Consider the following 24,922-nt stretch of genomic DNA (forward strand, 5'->3'; position numbering starts at 1 on the left):
GCTGCAGTCCATGTGGTGTAGGTACACCCACAGTGCTGTTAGGGAGGGAGTTCCAGAATTTTGACCCAGCAACAGTGAAGGAACGGCGATATATTTCCAAATCAGGGTGGTGAGTGACTTGGAGGGGAACTTCCAGGTGGTGGTGTTCCCATGTGTCTGCTGCCCTTGTCCTTCTAGATGGTGGTGGTTGTGGGTTTGGAAGGTGCTGTCGAAGGAGCCTTGGTCAGTTCCTGCAGTGCATCTTGTAGATGGTACACACGCTGCTGCTACTGTGCGTCAGTGGTGGAGGGAGTGAATGTTTGTGGATGTGGTGTCAATCAGGCGGGCTGTTTGACTGTTTAGTGGCATCGTTAACTGTGTTGTACCTGCTTAAGTGAGTTTATGTTGCAGATATGTTTCGGACGAGTAATGTTTATGGAGCAGTCATTTATTGAGCAAATCGGTACCATTGTATCGATGATGCTAAAGTGAGACACAGCGAGCATTTGGGCGAGATGAGATTGAACCGGTTGGTAATAGGGTTATTAATTTATGTCGTGCCCCAAACTGCGCTTGGTCTGAGCTGTGCAAATTTCTTTCATGTTTTGATTTGGTCTGTTTATGCTGCTATATTGGCTCAGTAGATGACTGCGCCATAAACAGTAACCGTCTGAAACAGGTTTGCACGGTAAACTCACTTAAGCAGATGTGGTTTGGCAACGCAGTTAATGACACCACTAAACATGTAACCCTCCATGGCAACGCCCCCACCAATCAGAGTCCGTTTGCCAACCAGCACTCTCTTCTCATACAGTATAAAGTTGCTGCTTCCCCTGACATTGGTATTCTTGCAATTGTCCTGATGAGTGCAAGATGAAATGCTTCAAGAAAACGTCTTTAGTCAGCAAGACTTAAGTTCTGTACAGACAAAAGACTATTCAGCAGAAGCTAATACCAAGCTCTATTCATCCAAAACTCTCTTGCCCAGGTCCTCACTCACGCCAAATCCCGTTGCATCAACACATCTCCTGCGCTCATTGATTCCATCACATCTCCTGCGCTCGTTGACTAACATTGGTTCCTGGTCCAGCAACACCACGACTTTAAAATCCTCATCCTTGTTCTCAATTCCCTCCATGGCCTTGTCCCTCCCTGGTCACTGAAGCCCAACCACCCACTGAGGTCTCAATTCTGTGCTGTGACTCAGTAGGTAGTCTCTCAACTCCAGGTCAGAACACCGTAAATTCAAGTCCCACTCCAGAGGCTTGAGCTCAGAATCCAGACTGACATGTCAGTGCAATACTGAGGGAGTGCTGCACTGTCAGAGTTTCCAATCTTTTGGGTGAGATATTAACCATGCCCCCCTCCCCCCCTCCACACCCTCAGGTGAGGGCAGATGATCCCATAACACTTTGAAGAAGTGCAGGGGAACTCTCCCTAGTTTCCTAACCAATATTTATCCCTCAATCAACATTAATAAAACAGATTATCTAGTCATTATCACATTCCTGTCCGTGGGAGTTTTCTGTGCATAAATTACTGCATTTCCTACAACAGTGACTAAACTTTAAAAAAAAAAGTACTTGATTGGCTGTAAAGTGCGGTGGGATGTCCTGAGTTTAAGGGCATAAGAAATATGTGGAGTAGGCTCATCTTGCCCTTTGAATCTGCTCTGGCATTCAATAAGATTAAAATCAGGAATGAGCAACAAAAGCTGGACTTACCAGCGGTGAAAGAATAAAAATAAGATCAAAGCCGACTTTCTCCCTCAACTCCACCTTCCCGCATTATCCCAAATATCCCATAATTCCCTTAGCACCCAAAAATCTATCGACCTCTGTCTCGAGGATACTCAGTGACTGAGCATCCGCAGCTCTCTGGCCTGGAGAATTCCAGGGATTCACAACCCCGACTGAAGACATTTCTCCCTATCTCAGTTTTCAATTGGTTGACCCCTTTATTCTGAGGCTGTGACCCCCATGTTCTAGACTCTCCAATCAGTCCAGTCTCTCCAGTCCAGTCTCTGCCTCTACCTCCTAAAATTTTCTAAGTTTCAAAGTGGTCACCTCTCATTCTTCTAAACCCCAGGGAATGTAGGCCTGGTTTATTCAATCTCTCTCCTCATAGGACAATGCCCACGTCCCAGGAACCAGTCCAGTGAACCTTCATTCCACTCCTTCCAGAGGAAGTATACCATTTATTAGGTAAAGAGACCAAAACTGCACACAGCACCCTGTGGCCTTACCGACGCTCTATATAATTGCAGTTAAGGAGGAGAGATTGTGACATAGTGGTAATGTCACTATCCAGGGTCCCAGGCTAATACTCTGGGAACACGGGTTCAAATCCCACCACAACAGCTGGTGGAATTTGAAGTAATAAAGTCTGGAATATGAAGCTAGTCTTGACAATGGTGACTGTGAAACTCTCCATCAGTTGTTCACTAATGTCTTCTCGGGGAGGAAATCTGCCATCCTTACCCGGTCTGACCTACATGTGACTCCAGACCCACAGCAATGTGGCTGACACTTAACTACCCTCTGAGATGACCCAGTAGGCCACTCAGTTCAAGGGCAATTAGGGATGGGCAACAAATGCTGGCCTTGCCAGCGATGCCCACATCCCATGAAAGAATAACAAAAAATGACTTCCTTACTCTTACATTCCAAACCCTTTGTAATAAAGGCTAATATACCATTCCCTTTTCCAATTGTTAAGACATCCAGGTCCTCTGAATATGAGCACTTCCCAGTCTCTCACCTTTTATGAAAATATTCTGCTTTTTATGTTTCCTTCCAAAGCAAATACTCTAACACTTCGCTATACTATGTTCCATCTTTTATAATCTCGCCCACTTACTGAAGCCATCTCCATGTTTGTGCAGCCTTTGTCCTCAGAAGCTACTTTTGAATAACTCTGTCACTCAGCCTCATCATTCATCTACAGTCTGGATTGTAAATAGCTGAGGCCCAAATACTGATCCTCATGGTGTCCCACTACTTAGCGCCTGCCAACTCAAAAATATCCCGTTTATGGTGTGTTGTCCTTCATTGCGAGAGGACTTGAGTACAGGAGCAAGGATGTCTAACTGCAACTGTACAGGGCCTTGGTGAGACCACACCTGGAGTGTTGTGTGCAGTTTTGGTCTCCTTACCTAAGAAAGGATATACTTGCAGCGAAGGTTCACCAGACTGATTCCTGGGATGGCAGGATTGTTGTATGAGGAAAGTGGAGTTTAGAAGAATGAGAGCAGGTCTCGTGGAAACATATAAAATTCTGACAGGGATGGACAGACTGGATGCAGGGATGATGTTTCCTCTGGCTGGGGGGGTCTAGAACAAGGGGTCATAGTCTAAGGATACCAGGTAGACCATTTAGGACTGAGATGAGGAGAAACGTCTTCACTCAGAGGGTGGCGAACCTGTGGAATTCTCTACCACAGAGACTGTGGAGGCCAAGTCACTGAATATATTTAAGAAGGAAATAGATAGATTTCTAGACTCTAAAGCCGTCAAGGGGTAAGGGGAGAGAGTGGGAGTATGACATTGAGATAGAGGATCAGCCATGGTCATATTGAACGGTGGAACAGGCTCAAAGATTCGAATGAGCTACCTCTGCCCCTATTATTGATGTTTCTCTGTTTCCTTTCTATTAACCAATCTTCAATCCATGCTCATATATTACCCCCCAATCCAATGAGCCCGAATTTTGCGTCGTAACAAACATAGTTTGCGAAAGAAGCGACATAAACGCAAGGCTTTCTATCTTTCAATCAGACACGGGTCCCAAGCGTCCACTGGTCAGCTCCCGATGACACCCGGTGATTTTCTGTTTTGCTCCCTCTCTTACCTGTTCCCTCAGGAATTCTCAAGCCCTCACCTGTGTGGGAGTAAGGTTATTGAGGGCTGTCGGTTTGGAGTACTTCTCCTGCATGGCAGGAAGCCAAGCTACCTCACACCCCTTCAGGAACGACCGGACCTCCAGGGCTCCACAGGCACAGCTGCAAGGCCCCTCCTCATCCTCCAGTATGAAGCAGTAGTCGGGGCACAGAGTCAGGAAACAGCCCAGGTACCTAGGGGCGAGCGACAAGACCTGATGAGGAAACTCGCCGACCGTCAGAACCAAACAAATTAAATTACCCTCCTTCACCCCACTGAAGCTGAAGGTGGGCCATTGCCTGGGGGATGCCTCCAGCAGCCAACCAGGGAACCAGCGAGGTCTCCTTTAAATATCACCACCCCCCCACCCCCTCCCACCCCCCCCACTACCCCCCACCTCCTCCCACCCGCCCCCCCATCCCTCCACAGAGTCGGGTCTGTCAAAGGCCCACAGCTGCGTAAACACCCCATCTTGTGGTAGGGATTCCCTCCCCACACTGACGGCCTGGCACTGCAGCCCCACTCACTTTAACCATGATAAGAAATCTTCAGAGGGAGCCTCCACCTTGAGGAGCACCCGCGGTCGCCCACCTACATCGGCAGCTCCCACCTCTCCCGGCAGAGTTGTCGGCCATCCTCAGCCTCCTGCGCTCTGATTGGTCGATTCGCCATCCCACCTGTAGAGTCTGCCCGCCATCCCTGATTGGACGGGGTTCCCGGGGACAAGGGGGGGGGTGATGGTGGGGTGGGGGGATGGGGTTGGTGGGGGGATGGGTGGGTTGGGTGCGGCTGTTAATTGGTCGTTTACTGGAAATCCACACAGGTGGATGGGTTTCAGATACCATCGGAGTTGGGACCTGGAAATGATCCCAACGCCCGAGAATCTTCGCAGAGGAGATTATTCCCCCGCACTATCTCCAAATCCCACAGTATTTTTTTTTTGTTTTTGTTACACACTGTTGTCTTTCTATAAGCTGCACAATTCCAGTCTCCGTCCATAGTTACCTGTCTCCAATCAGATCAGGGTAAACATCTGCTTGATCTTTCTCCTGTGACTTGGCGTTGTGCATCTCCCTGCACATGGAGTACAGAGCGTTCTGTAACGAGAGAGCGGACGTGAACACAACTATTACAGCATTGCTTAGTGACAATGTACCTGTACCACAGTAAAACATCACACGTACTCTTCACACGAACGTTATAAGACAAGGTTTCACATTGCGCCAAATCATTACAGATGACCAAACCCTTCACCCGAGAGAGGTTTGAAGGATGATCTTATCAGAGGAGAGTTAGCGAGGCAGATGAGGGAGCAAATTCCAGAGCTTCAGGTCTTGGCAGTTGAAGGCACAGCCACCAATGAGACACTAGGACAATCCAGAATATGTAAAAGACCAGATTGGAGGAAATGTCCCATCAAACACTCCCAGGGCAGGTACAGCACGGGGTTAGATACAGAGTAAAGCTCCCTCTACACTGTCCCCATCAAACACTCCCAGGGCAGGTACAGCACGGGGTTAGATACAGAGTAAAGCTCCCTCTACACTGTCCCCATCAAACACTCCCAGGGCAGGTACAGCACGGGGTTAGATACAGAGTAAAGCTCCCTCTACAGTGTCCCTATCAAACATTCCCAGGGCAGGTACAGCACGGGGTTAGATACAGAGTAAAGCTGTCTCTACACTGTCCCCATCAAACACTCCCAGGACAGGTACAGCACGGGGTTAGATATAGAGTAAAGCTCCCTCTACACTGTCCCCATCAAACACTCCCAGGACAGGTACAGCACGGGGTTAGATACAGAGTAAAGCTCCCTCTACACTGTCCACATCAACACTCCCAGGGCAGGTACAGCACGGGGTTAGATACAGAGTAAATCTCCCTCTACACTGTCCCAATCAAACACTCCCAGGACAGATACAGCACGGGGTTAGATACAGAGTAAAGCTCCCTCCACACTCTCCCGTCAAACACATTCAGCAGAGAGGGGCAAAGCTTTCATCCCATCATCAGCTGGGATGTCATCCAAAGTTATCTTGATGAGAGGGCAACCTTCCCACCCACTGCCTCACTCAGTCTCCCAAGACCCCCATTAGGACCTGATGTTCCTACCTTGTCCTCCTGAAAGAACGGTCGAATGGTGTAAGACTTCAGAGTGGGGAAGAGCGGAGGAGGCTGGTTAAAGAGGTCATTGCTACTGGTGACTGGCAGCATCATCTGTAAACAAGAGGAAGGCAGTCATTGTATCTGCGTCCATTCCTTTATAATGCACAGTAGATGCTGGGTTAAATTTGGCACACCACATCATCCCAGGAGCTCCACCCAACCAGAGGGTCCAGAACCAGAGGATACTGGCAAAAGGCAATAGAACCAGAGGTAAGACGAAGGAGAACATTTTTATGCAGCGATTGGTGAAGATGCACTACCTGAGAGTGTGGTGGAGGCAGATTCATTCATGGCTTTCAAAAGCGAATTGGATAATTATCCACAGAGAAAAAAGGGCTGCGGGGAGATGGCTGGGGATTGGGACCAATAAGAGAGAGGAGCAGGTGTAGGCCATTGAGCCCCTCGAGCCTGCTCCATCATTCAATAAGATCATGGCTGATCTGATGTGGCGTTAACTCCACTTTCTTGCCTGTCCCTTCATAAAGCTCAACTCCCTCCTTGGCCAATCAAAAATCTGTCTACGTTCAATGATCCAGCCTCCGCTGCTCGCTGGAGGAAAGAAGTCCAAACCCTCAGAGAAGAAATTCCTCCTCAACTCCATCTTAAGTGGAAGACCCCTTAATTTGAAACATATTTTGATATCAGCTGTGAGGCTCTTACAGAGAGACGGCACAGAAATGCAGGAATGGCCTGCGAGTGTGTTGTAACCATTCTATGGACTGCTCCACCAGGTTGTTCACTTTTGGGATGGAGGAGATGTCATAGAACCTCTTATGTGGGACTTTATCAAAAGTTTTCTGAAAATCCAAATACACTACATCCACTGGTTCTCCCTTATCTATTCTGCTAGTCACATCCTCAAAAAACTCCAGTAGGCTTGTCACACATGATTTCCCTTTCATAAATCCATGCTGACTTTGTTTAATCCCGTTGATATTTTCTAAGAGTCCTGTCATCACATCCTTTATAATAGACTCCAGCATTTTCCCTACTACTGAGGTTAGGCTAACAGGTCTGTAATTCATTGTTTTTTCCCTCTCTCCTTTTTTAAATAGTGGGGTTACATTTGCCACCCTCCAATTTGCCAGGGTTGTTCCTGAATCTACAGAATTTTGGAAGATGACAACCAATGCATCCACTATTTCCATGGCCACCTCCTTCAGTACCCTGGGATGTAGATTATCGAGCCCTGGGGATTTATCGGCTTTCAGTCCCATTAATTTCTCTAGCACTATTGTGTTAGTAATACTAATTTCCTACAATTCCTCCTTCTCACTACACCCTTGGCTCCCCGGTATTTCTGGGAAGTTATTTGTATCTTCCTCTGTGAAGACAGAACTAAAGTAGTTACTTAATTGCTCTGCCATTTCCTTAGAACCATAGAACACTACAGCACAGAAAACAGGCCCTTCTAGTCTGTGCCGAAATATCATTCCGCTAGTCCCATTGACCTGCACCCAGTCCATAACCCTCCAGACCTCTCCCATCTATGTATCTATCCAATTTATTCTTAAAGCTTAAGAGTGAGCTCGCATTTACCACATCAGATGGTAGCTCGTTCTACATTCTCACCACTCTCTGAGTGAACAAGTTCCCCCTAATGTTCCCCCTAAACCTTTCCCCTTTCACCCTAAAGACATGTCCTCTCGTGTTTATTTCTCCTAATCTAAGTGGAAAGAGCCTACTCGCGTTTACTCTGTCTACACCCCTCACTGTTTTCTATTATAAATTCTCCTGTTTCAAACTGTAAGAAACCTACATTTGTCTTCATTAATCTTTTTCTCCTTACATATTTATAGAAGCTTTCACAGTCCTCACTTATGTCCCTTGCAAGTTTACTCCCATACTCTATTTTTTCCTCTCTGAATCAATCTCTTGGTCCTCCTTTGCTGAATTCTAAACTGCTCCCAATCCTCAGGCTTGCTACTTTTTCTAGCAACTCTTTAAGACTCCTCTTTGGATCTAATACTATCTTTAATTTCTTTTTTAGCCATGGTTGGGCCACTTTTCCTGTTGTGTTTTTGTGCTAGAAAGGAATGTATAACTGTTGCAATGCAAACATTTGTTCCTTAAATATTAACTATTGCCTATCCACCTTCATGCCTTTTAATGAAGTTCCCTAATCTATCTTGGCCAACTTACACCTCATACCTTCGTAGTTTCCTTTGTTTAGGTTTAAGACCCTAGTTTTGGATTGAACTATTTCACTTTCCAACCCAAGGAAGAATTCTATCATGTTATGGTCACTTCCCTGAAGGACCCGCACAACAAGATGATTAATTAACCTCTTCTCATTCCACAAAACCAAATCTGTTCCCTAGTTGGTTCTTCAATGTACTGGTCTAAAAGACCATCTTGTACACACCATGTCAAACTATGAGCAGCACTCTTGACTCTGAACCAAAGGATTCTGGGCTTAAGTCACATTCCACAGACTTGAGCACATAATCCAGACTGAAACTCCTAGTGTCAGCGCTGAGGGAGTGCTGCGCTGTCTGACATGAGAGACATTAAAATGAGGTCCCCATCTGCCCTCTCAGTCGAATGTGAAAGATCCAACGGCCACTAATTCAAAAAAAAGCAGAGTTCTCTCCCGGACAATATTTTATTCCTCAATCAACTTCATTAACAGCAGCCAAGAGTGTGCCAGAGGGAGAACACACCCTCTTCCCCAAAGCAAAGGGAATCCAACACCATGAGAGAAGCCCTCCTGCTACCCGCCCCATCAATTCCATCCAATCATGAACTCGAGCCAATCAGCTCAATCAACAACCACAACTTGGATTTACATAGCATCGTTAACTTCGTAAAGCACCCAAACCGCTTCATAGGGATGCTAAAGGTAAGCACAAGCTTGGTCAAAGAGGTAGGTTTTAAGGAGTGTCATAAAGGAGGGGAGAGATGTAGAGAGGCAGAGAGGTTTAGGGAGGGCAGCTGAAGGCACAGCCACCAATGGTGTAAAGATGAACAAGAGACCAGAATTGGTGGAGCACAGAGATCATTTGCTTTATTGTTCGTTTCATGGGATGTGGGCATCACTGGCAAAGCCAGCACTTGTTGTACACCCTTAATTGCCCTTGAGCTGAGTGGCTTGCTAGACCATTTCAGAGGGCAGTTAAGAGTCAACCACATTGCTGTGGGTTTGGAGTCATATGTAGGCCAGACCGGGTAAGGACAGCGGATTCCCTTCCCTAAAGGACAGTAATGAGCCAGATGGGTTTTCACAACAATCATGGTCACCATGACTGAGACTAGCTTTCAAATCCAGGTTTATTGCTTGAATTTAAATTCCACCAGCTGGTGTGGTGGGATTTGAGCCCATGTTCCCACAGCACTAGCCTGGGTCTCTAGATTACTAGTCCAGTGATATGATCACTACGCCACCATCTCCCTCTCGGAGTGTTGTAGAGCTGATGGAATTACAGAGATAGGAAGAGGGTGAGACCACAAGGAGATTTGAACGCAAGAGTAAGAATTATAAACTAAATTTCCAGAGCAGGAAAAAGGGAGAAACAGGAGAAAGGGACGAACGGTGATCAAATTTACCTGGAATTCTCCTGCGAGGCCTCCTCTGTAGATCCAGGTCTCACCTTCCATTCCCAGGACAACAGGAGCGCTGCCAGTTCGGCACCCTGCAGGGACCACAATTTGTGAGCTTGATTAATCATTGCTGCACAACTCTCCCTTTTAACAGAAAAACTTACAACTACTGGGAAGGCACAACAACTGCAGGTGCTGAAATAAAGAGATAATATTCCGGAAGCGCTCAGCAGGTCTGGCAGCATCTGCGGAGACAGAAGCCGAGTTAATGTTTCAGGCCGAGGGAGAGAAAGAGGGGGGGGAAGGGGCAGAAAGAACGAAAGGGGGGAGATCTGTAATCGGGTGGGAGACAGGAGAAATTAATGAGGAAAAAGGGGGAGGGTGAAAGGCCAAAGGGCGTGGTAGTGGAACAAGAAAAGAAACAGGAACTGTGTTTGGAGGTGGTGTAAACGACAGGAGGAGAATCATTGCAGTGGACCTCTGTTGGACTGAAACCTGTTCACAGTTATTATAACCCTTATAACCAGGGCACCTAACAGAAGGCACAGCAGTGATTTTTTTAAAAAAAATTTTCATGGGATCTGAGCATCACTGGCAAAGAACAAAGAACAAAGAAAAGTACAGCACAGGAACAGGCCCTTCGGCCCTCCAAGCCTGAGCCGATCATATTGCCTGTCAAACTAAAACATTTTACACTTCCGGGGTCCGTATCCCTCTATTCCCATCTATTCATGTATTTGTCAAGCTGCCTCTTAAACACCACTATCGTACCTGCTTCTACCACCTCCTCTGGCAGCGAATTCCAGACACTCACTACCCTCTGCGTAAAAAACTTGCCCCGCACATCTCCTCTAAAGTTTTCTCCTCTCACCTTAAATCTATGTCCCCTAGTAATTGACTCTTCCACCTTGGGAAAATTCTTCTGACTTTGTTACCCGTCACTAACTGCCCTTGAACTGAATGGCTTGCTGCGCCATTTCAGAGGCCATTTCATCGACCCATCAATGTGGAAAATTGCCCAGGTATGTCCTGTACACAAAAAGCAGGACAGATCCAACCAGACAGTTACTGCCCCATCAGTCTACTCTCCATCATCAGTAATGGAAGGGGTCATCAACAGTGCTATCAAGCAGCACTTGCTTAACAATAACCTGCTCACTGACGCTCAGTTTGGGTTCTGCCAGGGTCACTCAGCTCCTGACCTCATTATAGCCTTGGTTCAAACATGGACAAAAGAGCTGAACTCCTGAGGTGAGGTGAGAGTGACTGTCCTTGACATCAAGGCAGCATTTGACCGGGTGTGGCATCAAGGAGCCCTAGCAAAACTGGAGTCAAAGGGAATCAGGGAGAAAACTCTCCACTGGTTGGAGTCATACCTAGCACAAAGGAAGATGGTTGTGGTTGTTCGAGGTCAGTCATCTCAGCTCCAGGACATCACTGCAGGAGTTCCTCAGGGTAGTGTCCTAGGCCCAACTATCTTCAGCTGCTTCATCAATGACCTTCCTTCCATCATAAGGTCAGGAGTGGGGATGTTCACTGATGATTGCACAATGTTCAGCACCATTCACAACTCCTCAGATACTGAAGCAATCCATGTCCATATGCAGCAAGACCTGGACAATATCCAGGCTTGGGCTGTCAAGTGGCAAGTAACATTTGCACCGCACAAGTGTCAGGCAATGACCATCTCCAGCAAGATAGAATCTAACCATCACCCCTTGACCATGCATTACCATTACTAAATCCCCCACTATCAACATTCTGGGGGTTACCATGGACCAGAAACTGAACCGGCCTAGCCATATAAATACTGTGGCTATAAGAGAAGGTCAGAGTCTAGGAATTCTATGGCGAGTAACTCACCTCCTGACTCCCCAAAGCCTGTCCACCATCTACAAGGCACAAGTCAGGAGTGTGATGGAATACTCTCCACTTGCCTGGATGAGTGCAGCTCCCACAACACTCAAGAAGCTTGACACTGTCCAGGACAAAGCAGCTGCTTGATTGGCACCACATCTACAAACACTCACTCCCTCCACCACCGATGCACAGTGGCAGCAGTGTGTGTGCCATCTACAAGATGCACTGCAGGAACTCACCAAAACTCCTTAGACAGCACCTTCCAAACCCACGACCACTACCAACTAGAAGGACGAGGACAGCAGATAGATGGGAGCACCACCACCTGGAAGTTCCCCTCCAAGCCACTCACCATCCTGACTTGGAAATATATCGCCGTTCCTTCACTGTCGCTGGGTCAAAATCCTGGAACTTCCTCCCCAACAGGGTGTACCTACATCACATAGGCTGCAGCGGTTCAAGAAGGCAGCTCACCACCACCTTCTCAAGGGCAATTAGGGATGAGCGATAAATGCTGGCCCAGCCAATGACGTCCACATCCCATGAATGATTAAAAAGCAGTGAAACCACATTGCTGTGGGTCTGGGGTCACATGTAGACCAGGCCAGATGAGGAGAGCAGATTTCCTTCCCTAAAGGGAATTAGTGAACCAGATGGGTTTTTACGACAATCAGTGATAGCTTCCTGGTCACCAACAATGAGATCAAACGATTTGCTGCCATATTACTCCTCCTTTTATTTCACCAGACACCAGCCCCCAGTTGTAACCAACACTTGGTGGAATGGTCCTAATAGCCAGCATGGTGATTCTTAGTGTTGGCAAGTGACTTTTAGTCTTTTGATCTCCATGACTATATAAGCTGCAGTTATATAATACCTTTCATGACAAAACAAGTCGTCCAACAGCCAATGAAGTACTTCTGAAGCATTGTAAAGGAGAAAACGCAGCAGCAATCTGTGCACAGCAAGCTGCCATAAACAGTGATGTGACCCGCTAATCTGTTTCAGTGATGTTGGTTAAGGGGTAAATACTCGCCAGGACACCAGCGAGAATTCACATGCTCTTTTTTGAAAAAGCACCACAGGAACTTATATGTCCACTTGAGAGGGCAAATAGGATTAAGGTGTCATCCAAAGGATGGCACCTCTAACACTGCAGCAGTTCCTCAGTACTACGCCAGGACTATCCCCCTAGAGTTCGATGCTAGGTTCGAGGGGTGGGACTTGAACCCACAACCTTCTATTCAGTGTGCGAACCATTGAGCTACAGCTGAGGCTACGCAGGTTACCAGCCCCAAGCATTTCACATATTGCATAATTCACTTAATGGAAGAACAAACTTGCATTTTTGTAGCGCCTAGAGAGCACTTAACCGTTTCCACTTGACATTCAATGGCATTATCACTCTGAATTCCCCTCTATCAACATCCTGGGGGTTACCATTGACCAGAAACGGAACTGGACTCGCCATATAAATACTGTGGCTACAAGAGCCGGTCAGAGGTTGGGAATCATGCAACAAGTGATTCACCTCCTGACTCCCCAAAGCCTGCCCACCATCTGCAAGGCACAAGTCAGGAGTGTGATAGAATACTCTCCACTTGCCTGGATGAGTGCAGCTCCAACAACACTCAAGAAGCTCAACACCATCCAGGACAAAGCAGCCGCTTAATTGGCATCACATCTACCCTCTCCACCACCGACACTGTGGCAGCAGTGTGTGCATCATCTATAAGATGCATTGCAGCAGCTCACCAAGGCTCCTTCGACAGCGCCTTCCAACATCCACCACCAATCTCTGCCATCTTTGTAATATCGTCAGAGCTTGCCTAGGCCTCAGCTCATCTGCTGCTAAAGCCCTCATCAACGCCTTTGTTACCTCTAGACTATTCCAACCCCAAACTCATGTCTGGCCTTCAACATTCCACCCTTCGTAAACTTGAAGTCATCCAAATCTCTGCTGCCCATGGTCCTAAATCATCCAAACTCTGGTTCAGCCATCACCCCCGTGCTCAATCACTCCCAGGTGCAGCAATGCCTCACTTCTAACATTCTCATCCTTGTGTTCAAATCCCTCCATGGCCTTGCCCCTCCCTATCTCTGCAATCCCCTCCAGCCCCGCATCCCTCCAACTTATTTGGGCTCCTCCAATTACGGCCTTTTTGAAGCTTCCCAGGTTCTAATTGGTCCTAACTTGACGTTGAATTGAATGGTAACCCCCCCTCCACCCTCACCCCAGGATGTTGATAGTGGGGGATTCAGTGAGGGTAATGCCACTGAATGTCAAGTGGAAATGGTTAGATGCTCTCCAGGCGCTACAAAAATGCAGGTTTGTTCTTCCATTAAGTGGGTCATACAACTTGTGAAATGCATTGGCAGTCATGCCTTCAGCTGTCTAGACCCCCAACTCTGGAATTCCCTCGCTAAACCTCTCCATCGCTCATTCCTCCTTTAAAGGATGCTCATTCACACCAACCTCTTTGACAATGTTTGGCCATCTATTCTAACATCCCCTCAGGTCACTCAGCATCAAATTTTGTTTGGTAACCCTCCGGTGAAGTGCCTTAGGATGTCTTACTGCATTAAAGGTGCTATATAAATGCAGGTTGTTGCTGTCAATTCTATAATTCTATGACCATAACAAGAGTTATTGTGTTGTTAAAACCCGATACTCACACTGGAAGCAGTTCATCCAAGAGTTGAATGAGTAAGTGTCCCTCTCGATTCTGCCATCTAGGGAAACAGAGTTAATTATTAACAAGAGCTTATTACAGGCAGGAAGAATTATCATCAAAAACATTTCCCATAACAGTCATTATTGTAAACCCAACAAAGGAATTTTTCCCACGAATAGAATTAAACAAAATAACACGGCCATCTGTTTTTCCAGAAGTGCAGGTACAGAATGCTAATTGTATCATTAAGGTTAAGGGTGTGCAGGCGGAGAGTGTTGATTCAGTATCTTTAACACATAAGAGACACTCTTGGGTGTTGTTTAGGGAGGAGGCAGACGTTTGCAATGTCACATTAAGTAAATGATTAGAGTCTGGTTTCCTATTTCAACAACTGGCTTCAGAGTGACTTAACACAACAGCTACATTCAGGACTGCAGTGTTGTCAATACCTAAATCTGACTTTTTTTTTAAATAAATACTCAAAACATTGAATCAGACCTCACAGAGAGAAGCCGCTCGGGCCACTGTGTCTGCACTGGCTCTTTTGACGAGCTCTGAATTTACTCTCACTCTGTTCTTTCGCCAAGGTCTTGCAATTATTCCTTTTCAAGTATTTATCTAATCCCTTTTTTGAAAGGTCTTATTGAATCTGCTTCCACCGCCCTTTTAGACAGCACATTCCAGCCCACAGCAATTTGCAAAAAGTGCAATTCTCATCTCCCCTCTTTGCCAAATCTGTTAAATCTTAGCAAGTTGGATTCTGACTTCTCTAGGTTTGTGGTCCCGTGCTGAATACCAATGCCAAGCTCTCACGGTGCATTATTTGCACTCCATGCTCTCGTCACCATTAATACCATGCAGTTCATGACAGACTCACACACAGTTAGAATAGTCTGTGGAGAAAGGAATAATGGAAAGTTATAAATAACACAACCACTTTAGGTTAAATGGTCCATTTTGCCAGGTGCACTCCTTTGGGTGACAATCATTTAGAAAGATGAATCAGTTGAAGTTTACTACTCCCCTTGGTCAAATACTTACAGCAATTCCATCTGCACTCTGCAATCAAACTGCACAGTCCATCAGGAGCACCACCTTTGCCCAGAGTCTAATCTTCACCAAGAACAGTGTAAATGGAGCTTCTCACTCACCCAGCCACATAATAAATGCCTTGGCAACCAATAGCGTGTTCCTGATATCCCAGAGGTAAGGGTAAAGGTCGTAGACTATTGCCCTGTTGGGGCTGCTCATGAACTGTCGGTACAGCTGGACGATCCTATCACAGGCGAGCTGGAACGCACACGATCGGGATCTCCATTCCTCTGCCTGTGGAAGTAAGATGGGACAAGGTGGAGACCAGGTCACAAGGCTGACGCTCACCACCTCGCTAGCTCACTCAGCCACCTAGCACCGTCCCTCCAACTCTTTCACCCAAAATCCTTTTCAGTTCCTTCCCTTCCTCCTTCCACTGTCACTCTTCCATTACTCACAATCTACCAACCTCACTCCTCCCTTACTCAGAATCTACCAACCTCACTCCTCCCTCACTCTCCCTTACTCAAGGATTCACCAACCTCACTCCTCCCTCACTCAAAGACTCACCAACCACACTCCCCCCTCACTCTCCCTTACTCAAGGATTCACCAACCTCACTCTCTCGCTCTCCCTTACTCAAAGATTCACCAACCTCACTCTTTTCTTACTCAGAATCTACCAAACTCACTCCTCCCTTACTCAGAATCTACCAACCTCACTCCTCCCTCACTCTCCCTTACTCAAAGATTCACTAACCTCAATCCCCCCTCACTCTCCCTTATTCAGAGATTCACCAGCCTCACTCCTCCCTCACTCTCCCTTACTCAAAGATTCACCAACCTCACTCCTCCCTCACTCAAAGATTCACCAACCTCACTCCCCCCTCACAATCCCTTACTCAAAGATTCACCAACCTAACTCCTCCTTCACTCTCCCTCACTCAAAGATTCACCAACTTCACTCCTCTCTCACTCTCCCTTACTCAAAGATTCACCAACCTCACTCCTCCCTCACTCTCCCTTACTCAAAGATTCACCAACCTCACTCCCCCCTCACTCTCCCTTACTCAAAGATTCACCAACTTCACTCCTCTCTCACTCTCCCTTACTCAAAGATTCACCAACCTCACTCCCTCCTCACTCTCCCTTACTCAAAGATTCACCAACCTCACTCCCCGCTCAATCTCCCTTATTCAAAGATTCACCAACCTCACTCCTCCCTCACTCTCCCTTACTCAAAGATTCACCAACCTCACTCCCCCCTCACTCTTTCCTTACTCAGAATCTACCAACCTCACTCTCTCTTACTCAGAATCTACCAACCTCACTCCTCCTTCACTCTCCCTTACTCAAAGATTCACCAACCTCAATCCCCCCTCACTCTCCCTTATTCAAAGATTCACCAGCCTCACTCCTCCCTCACTCTCCCTTACTCAAAGATTCACCAACCTCACTCCTCCCTCACTCAAAGATTCACCAACCTCACTCCTCCCTCACTCTCCCTTATTCAAAGATTCACCAACCTCACTCCTCCCTCACTCTCCCTTATTCAAAGATTCACCAACCTCACTCCCCCTCACTCTCCCTTATTCAAAGATTCACCAACCTCACTCCTCTCTCACTCTCCCTTACTCCACAGATTCACCAACCTCACTCCTCCTTCACACTCCCTTATTCAAAGATTCACCAGCCTCACTCCTCCTTCACTCTCCCTTACTCAAAGATTCACCAACCTCACTCCTCCCTCACTCTTTTCTTACTCAGAATCTACCAAACTCACTCCTCCCTTAGAATCTACCAACCTCACTCCTCCCTCACTCTCCCTAACTCAAAGATTCACCAACCTCACTCCCCTCTCACTCTCCTTTATTCAAAGATTCACCAACCTCACTCCTCTCTCACTCTCCCTTACTCCACAGATTCACCAACCTCACTCCTCCTTCACGCTCCCTTATTCAAAGATTCACCAGCCTCACTCCTCCCTCACTCTCCCTTACTCAAAGATTCACCAACCTCACTCCTCCCTCACTCTTTTCTTACTCAGAATCTACCAAACTCACTCCTCCCTTACTCAGAATCTACCAACCTCACTCCTCCCTCACTCTCCCTTACTCAAAGATTCACCAACCTCACTCCCCCCTCACTCTTTCCTTACTCAGAATCTACCAACCTCACTCTCCCTTACTCAGAATCTACCAACCTCACTCCTCCCTCACTCTCCCTTACTCAAAGATTCACCAACCTCAATCCCCCCTCACTCTCCCTTACTCAAAGATTCACCAACCTCACTCCTCCCTCACTCAAAGATTCAGCAACCTTACTCCTCCCTCACTCTCCCTTACTCAAAGATTCACCAACCTCACTCCTCCTTCACGCTCCCTCACTCAAAGATTCACCAACTTCACTCCTCTCTCACTCTCCCTTACTCAAAGATTCACCAACCTCACTCCTCCCTCACTCTCCCTTATTCAAAGATTCACCAAGCTCACTCCTCCCCCACTCTCCCTCACTCAAAGATTCACCAACCTCACTCCCCCCTCACTCTTTCCTTACTCAGAATCTACCAACCTCACTCCTCCCTCACTCTCCTTTATTCAAAGATTCACCAACCTCACTCCCCCTCACTCTCCCTTATTCAAAGATTCACCAACCTCACTCCCCTCTCACTCTCCCTTATTCAAAGATTCACCAACCTCACTCACCCCTCACTCTCCCTTACTCAAAAGATTCACCAACCTCACTCCTCCCTCACTCTCCCTTATTCAAAGATTCACCAAGCTCACTCCTCCCCCACTCTCCCTCACTCAAAGATTCACCAACCTCACTCCCCCCTCACTCTTTCCTTACTCAGAATCTACCAACCTCACTCCTCCCTCACTCTCCTTTATTCAAAGATTCACCAACCTCACTCCTCCCTCACTCTCCCTTATTCAAAGATTCACCAACCTCACTCCCCTCTCACTCTCCCTTATTCAAAGATTCACCAACCTCACTCCCCTCTCACTCTCCCTTATTCAAAGATTCACCAACCTCACTCCTCCCTCACTCTCCCTTATTCAAAGATTCACCAACCTCACTCCCCTCTCACTCTCTCTTATTCAAAGATTCACCAACCTCACTCCCCTCTCACTCTCCCTTATTCAAAGATTCACCAACCTCACTCCTCCCTCACTCTCCCTTACTCAAAGATTCACCAACCTCACTCCTCCTTCATGCTCCCTTATTCAAAGATTCACCAACCTCACTCCTCCCACACTTAAAGATTCACCAACCTCACTCCTCTGTCATTCTCCCTTACTCAAAGATTCACCAACCTCACTCCTCCTCACTCTCCCTTACTCAAAGATTCACCAACCTCTCCCTTTAATCAATGATCAATCCTTCAGAATCAGTGCCTGTCTCTTGCATAGGTGAATGACTCTAAGCAGAATATCATTATTTATTTTTTGTGGGGTCCGGCGGGTGGGGGGGGGGGGTGAATTTTGTGTTTAAGATATGAAGGTTTTACCAATTAAAGCTCCTCCAGCATTAGCATCAAGCACTAGCAGGGTCAGGCATAGTGTGGGTCACATACAGAGTGAAGTTCTCTCTACTCTGTCCAGCTCCCTGATCCGTTCACATCTTCCCAAGGTCTTCCTCAGTCCTTCCTGCTGTTTCCCAAACCTTCTCCCACACCCTCCCCCACAATCCTTTGACACCTAACTCCGCCTCTGATGTCAAGCTGGGTGGGCAAGCTGAAATGGGTGAGTTACAAAGAAAATGGGAGAAGTTCCATGAAGTCTTATATGAAACTTTGGCGGTTAGGGAAGTTATATGCCAAGGAACACGCGCTAAAAATATGTGGCCTGCTAGTGGCAAGATTTCCTCATTGTGTGTGAGTAGAGATCACAAGTTTAAGATTTTCAGTGGCCACCACTTCTTGTCAAACGGGTCCTTAATGAGCACTTTTAACGATGTTACTGTTAATGGTAATGAGAGGTTAGCCACCAGAAGATGTTTAAATTGTCTAATTTGTTTAAATTCTTGAATCCTATTCATCATATGGTCTTCCTTCACTTCTTCTGGTGTTTAGAGACATTGCCCTCGTGATTGAAACTCCATTAAACCTTCCGTTCTGTATGGTCCTTGTCTCCCACCTGAGATCAAAGTGCAGGCCTTTTTATGTAGAGTTAGGAAACAGGAGCTCAAATCTCTGGGAAGGTCAGTTTTATGTTTTTATAGAAGCATACTGGATCCATAACTTTACAAATATCGAGTACAAAAAATGTGGAGGTTACTCTCCAGCTTTCTGGTCAGGCCTCAGCTGGAGTACTGGGTGAACTGAAACTCCCCAGGAGATGGGCAGGGAGGTGAAAATGGGAAACCCTATCCCCCCACCACCCCCCCCCCCCCCCCCCCCCCCCCCCCCCCCCCACCGACTAATGCAGCCCCCTTTAACAGAGACATGTTGAAGGATGGGCTAATTAGGTCTGCTGTTTAAATATTCTTTTTTATTCATTCATGGGATGTGGGTGTCTCTGGCTAGGCCAGCATTTGGTGCCCATCCCTAATTGCCCTTGTTCTGAGGGCATTTGAGAGTCAACCACATTGCTGTGGGTCTGGAGTCACATGTAGGCCAGACCAGGTGAGGAAGGCAGGTTTCCTTCCCTAAAGGGCAGTTTTTACAACAATTGACAATCGTTTCATGGTCATCATCAAATTTCCCCATCTGCCATGGTGGGATTTGAACCCAGGTCCCCAGGGCCTTACCCCAGGTCTTTGCAATACTAGTCCAGTGACAATACCACTATGCCAAGTTTTAGCAGGCTGTGGGCCAGGTTTCCCAGGATTCGAGTTACCCAGCAACTAGGGGAGGCAGCAGGTTAGTGACTTCCCAGCACTGCTTGTGGGCCAAGGGGAACAAGAGTGCTCCCCCTCCGTCGGCCTACCGCCCCTCCCCATTACAACCTACTTATCTCCCCACCTTCTTCCCAACCCCTACAATATCACCAGCAACCACACCCCCTCCCAAATGCTTCAGCCCCGCATCCCCCCCCCCGCCGATCCCCGATCTCTAGCCCCTCAGCGACCAAATTCTTGAGCCCCTCCCTTATTTCTCTGCCCCCAACCCAAATTTGTCCATTGCCTGCCCCTAAATCTCTTTGTCCCCTACCCACCACCCCAAGATCTCTCCGTCCCCTTACTCCCTCTAGATTTCTCCTTTCTCCACTCACCCCAAGATTTCTACCTCCTACTCCCCAGATTTCACCATTCCCCTGCACCAACACCGCCCCCCCCCCCACCAATTTTCTCTACCTCCTATCCTGCACCCAGTACACCCTGCCCCCACCCCCATATCCAGTCTTTGCTGTTCTGTGACTCTCTGCCCATGCCTACTATCGAGACCCGTGAGGTCTCCCTGTCTCCCACCCCCCCTGCCAAACTCTCTAGCCCTCCTCCCCCTGGTGACCCACGATCTGACCTTCACTCCACTCCACTCCACTCCACTCCACTCCACTCCACTCCACTCTAACCCAAGCCTGTTGCCTGGCCTTCTGGACTGACAGCTGATCACCCGCTCTACCTGGCCAGGTACTGACCAGCGCTCAATTTAAAGACAGGAGCTCTGGGGAAACCAAACTTGTAGGTTTCTGGAGCTTCTTGAAGGCTTAAGAAAATTGGCCGAAGTCAGATGAGGAGCAATCATTGTGTGCAGCAAGGTGCTATGATCTGGAATACACTACCTGGAAGGGAGGTGGAAGCAGATTCAATAGTAACATTCAGTTGGGAATTGGGTAAACATTAAAATGGATTAAAGTTGTAGGGCTGTGAGGAAAGGGTAGGGGAAGTGGGACCAATTGGATAGCTCAAAGCGTTGGCACAGGTAAAATGGGCTGAATGGCCTCCTTCTGCCCTGTAAGATTCTCTTGGCTTGCCTCAGCTCTGCTCCCCAACTTCACCCCAATCCAGCCCCAGCCTCCGTTTTCCTTGGCTCACCTTCTTCGACTCCATCTTGGTGTTTGCACTCACAAAGTCACTGTTGGTTTTAAGCCAGTGAAACTCACGGAGGAGGCCAGCAGTCTCCTCCCCGTGCTCATAGGGCAAGTGAAATAGGTCCACCATCAGCCGCAAGTCGTCCAGCGTCAAGGCGCCCGTGAGGGGCAGCGTCCTTCCTGCAGGAGAAACGCGATCCCCGCCTTCATCCTGCTCTGGGCCACCCTCGGCCCCATCTCGCTCCATCGCTCCACAACCCTCGTTGCCAGCAGGTGACCCACTCAAAGGCTTCGGGCGGTCAAGGTCAACGGTTCCCACTGACTCCACTCCCTGTTTCTCAGGAGTTGGCAATGTGCCATCTTTCTCAGAATCCCCAGGCCCGGTCTTCTCACTTTCTGCCTCCTGACCAACCTCAGTCACTGATCGAAGGCCAAGGCTCATCTCTGGACCTTCTTGGGTCTGCTCACACAAGGAAGGGACGTCTCTGGTCTTGCCCAACTCCAGCTCTTTTGTTGGGCTGCGCTGAGGCAGTAAGTCAGTAGTGCTCGTACTTGGCTTCTCGGTCCTTGGTTCAATGTTCCCATTCTGGGTGAACACACTGGAGAGTTTGCTCCTGAGCTGTCCTTCCACTTCCTCCTTAAGCAGTTGTCTACCTGCAGGGAAGACCAATTCAAGGAAGTTAATCCCACCATCCTTCACATCGGAATCCAGATTCCTGACCCCGCACTGAAAATTAATCCCTTGGGTTGCTCTTTATGTTAGCTGCCAGTCTTTCCTCACACTCTCCCTTTGCCTCCAATTTCCTTTTTCACTTCGCCTCCAAATTTCCTATACTCAACCTGGTTCTCAATTGCATTAATCAACCTGCCATCTGCCATACACATGCTTTCTCAGCTTCATCTTACTCTCTATCTCTCTCTTCATCCAGGGAGCACTGGCTGCACTTGCTCTACCTTTCCCCCCCGACTCTACCCGAACCATCTCTTCTTTATAGGCAGCCCATTGTTCCATTACAGTTTTGCCTGCCAATCTTTAATTGAAATTTACCTGGGGCAGACCATTTTTCATCCCACTCAAAGTGCCCTTCACCAATCAATCATTTCTGCTCATTGGCTTTTTGCTAACCTAAACCTTATATAACTCTGTGTGTGCAAGTGTTTCCTACTTTCACTCCAAAAGGTTGAGCCCCCTAGTCTTCCCCAGCCAGCAGGAGCAGCTTCTCTCTATCTACACTATGGGTTCCCCATAATACCTTGAACACTTTGGGCAAATTACCCCATAATCTTCCAAATTCAAAGGAAGACAACCCTAGATGGTATAATCATTCCGGGAATTTAATCCTTAAAGTCCAGGTATCATTCTAGTACACCTATGCTGCACTACCTCCAAGACCAGTCTATCCTTCCAGAGGTGTGGTGCACAGAACCAAACACAGCATTCCAGGCGTGGTATAAAATTGAAGCATGATTTCCAGTCCACGTTCCCAAGAATGCATTAAGAGACATATATGAATGCAAGTTCCTTCTCTATTGAAAGAAAAGGTTATAAAAATAATAACATGCACAAACACTCACACAAACACACGCAAGCATAAATTCACTCACTTGGGCATAGACGTCTGTTCACTTCCTTCACCCAGTCATCCAGTGCCAAGTTCAAGGCTTCGTTGGGGCAGTATGGGTGGCATGACTCAGTGCCCTTCTCACCATCTGGGATGAGATTAACAGTCAATCTCTGTGTTAGAACATCTCAGCATGCCCACCCGCAGGGAAACCTCCCCACCCCCTCATCCTTCACACAGCCCCCGTGAAATTAAAACAAATTCCAGGGAAGGGGGTTATCGGAAAGTTGGAACTCATCCCGAACAATGTGACGCCTCCTGGGCCTCTGTCAGAATTGACAAGTACAGGATTCTTTGTACCTTGCAAGCACTCGTGGCGTTGGTCACTGCACCAATAGTGCAGGGAACGCGAGTTCAAATCCCGATCTGAGAATCTGAATTCAGTTCAAGAAGAAATTAAAGCGTTGGTCTCAGTAAAAGTGACCACAAAGGTGTCAGGTTGTCGTTAAAAACCCAGTCCAGGCCTATGTGTGACTCCACTCCCTCGCCAGGAGGGGTAACTCTGAACTGCTCTGTGAAGTGGCCCAGCGAGTCATTCAGCTGCTATCAAACCACTTGTTTTCAAAGGTGGCACATCACCATCTTCACAGGGTGGCAATCAGTGTCGGCTTTGCCAGCAATGTCCACATCCAGGAAACGAATGAAAGTGCTTTACGGGAGCGAGATAGGCTCTGGGTGGTACGGGTGTCGGTGATGGGATGGTGTTGTGAGGTGGGATTGGGGGGTGGGGGAGGAGTGAACAAATTTAGTGGGAAGGTCAGTCAGGTAGAAGCAATGAGAGTTTTTCACAGCCCATCCTATTCTATCCCCCACTTGTCCCAAACCCACCCCATCTCTCTCCGCCAGACTCTGCCACACAGCCCCAAACCTGCCCTAACCCAAACCCCACACCTCCACTCACACCTAACCCAGCCCCACCCATCTCCCCCACCAAACTGCACCCCACCCCCACCTGACCCACTCCCACCTGACCCACCCCCACCTGACCCACCCATTTCCCCTGCCTTCACCCCAATCACCGCCCCCCCACCCCCAACCCCCCACCGCCCCACCAGACCCAGTCACAGCAGCAGGAAGTGGACTCCACACCCCCTCAACGGTTCCATCTGCCCCTTACCCTCCGTTTCTGTTCCTTTCCCACATCTGAACCACGTGGCCAAGGTGTGAATGGGGATGTAATTGGCCTCCAGTTCACAGTTGGGGTTGAGCAGCATCCCATGCAGCTTGGAGACCAGGCTGGAGGGCCGACCTCTGTAGGGCCCAAGGAAAACCCGTCTCTGGGCGTAGTCGTTGGCGTGAAGGTTGTCCCATATCAGCGGCCGGCGCTTGATGACGTCCTGAACCTCCTGCACCGATTCCGGTGTGATCTCCTTGGAGATAACGGTGGTCCCTAAAACGCGCAGATACATAAAAGCACCGCTTATTCCAGTCGGCTCTCGGATCATTATTACCCCTTCGCAAAGTTCACAAGAACATCAACTCCTCCCTCGAATCCCTCGGAGGGGGTGGGGTGGGGTGGGGATCAAACCCACAGTCAATGGCTGCCTTTCCGTGGGCTTCAACCCCACCCAAGGGATTCGAGTACAAAATCCAGGGAATACTGAGGCACTGCTGGATGAGATATTAAACTGAGGCCTGTTCTGCCCTCTCAGGCGGATGTAAAACATCCCATGACGACTGTTTCAAAGGGCAACAGGAAAATTCGCTGCTAATTTCTTTGAAATGTTATAATTACGCTTCATTTCACCTCATTAACACATCATGAAAATCGATTCCACCTTTCCCCCACCCTCAGGCCAGAGAGAAAAGTGCAAAATAGTTTTTCTTTAGAATCTAAATTTTAGGAAATGAATGCAAGTCCACGCTTCACAAATCTACACAAAAGATAAAGTTACAAAAGGCCAACATCTGATTAGTGCCACCTTGCTGTTCGTGGGAGCTTGCTGTGCGCAAATTGGCTGCCAAGTTTCCTACATTAAAACAGTGACTGCGCTGTTTTGATCGACTGTAAAGCACTTTGAGATGTCCTGTGGATTGTGAAAGATGCCATATAAAGGCAAGTCTTTCTTCCATTTGACCCATTAAGTGGCTTGAAGATGTTAGGGATAACGTTACTAGTATTAAAAATCCAGTAGATCGTGAGTTCAAATCCCACCAAGGTAGGCGAACATCGAATTGGATAAATGTGGTGATAAT

General features: G+C 47.8%; 2 protein-coding genes across 6 annotated transcripts in view; one reads left to right on the plus strand and one right to left on the minus strand.

Annotated features, from left to right (window-relative positions):
- si:dkey-183c6.8 (protein O-GlcNAcase) overlaps positions 1-24,922 on the minus strand; it is a 62,781-nt gene that overhangs the window by 5,576 nt on the left and 32,283 nt on the right. For all 5 annotated transcript variants that reach the window (XR_005944266.1, XR_005944265.1, XM_041198069.1 and 2 more), the window contains 9 exons: positions 23,844-24,116; positions 22,710-22,814; positions 21,109-21,758; positions 15,250-15,424; positions 14,100-14,156; positions 9,570-9,655; positions 5,970-6,074; positions 4,863-4,954; positions 3,859-4,051 (listed from right to left, as the gene is read on the minus strand). Coding sequence is in view for 3 of the 5 variants with exons in the window: in XM_041198069.1 (XP_041054003.1) it covers positions 3,859-4,051; positions 4,863-4,954; positions 5,970-6,074; positions 9,570-9,655; positions 14,100-14,156; positions 15,250-15,424; positions 21,109-21,758; positions 22,710-22,814; positions 23,844-24,116 (1,736 nt within the window). In the remaining 2 variants the exon portion in view is untranslated. The remainder of the gene's footprint in view (positions 1-3,858; positions 4,052-4,862; positions 4,955-5,969; positions 6,075-9,569; positions 9,656-14,099; positions 14,157-15,249; positions 15,425-21,108; positions 21,759-22,709; positions 22,815-23,843; positions 24,117-24,922) is intronic.
- ccdc166 (coiled-coil domain containing 166) overlaps positions 1-24,922 on the plus strand; it is an 88,094-nt gene that overhangs the window by 2,296 nt on the left and 60,876 nt on the right. The gene's annotated exons all lie outside the window — the stretch shown is intronic.

Source organism: Carcharodon carcharias, chromosome 1 (assembly GCF_017639515.1).
Source record: "Carcharodon carcharias isolate sCarCar2 chromosome 1, sCarCar2.pri, whole genome shotgun sequence".
Classification (NCBI taxonomy): domain Eukaryota; kingdom Metazoa; phylum Chordata; class Chondrichthyes; order Lamniformes; family Lamnidae; genus Carcharodon; species Carcharodon carcharias.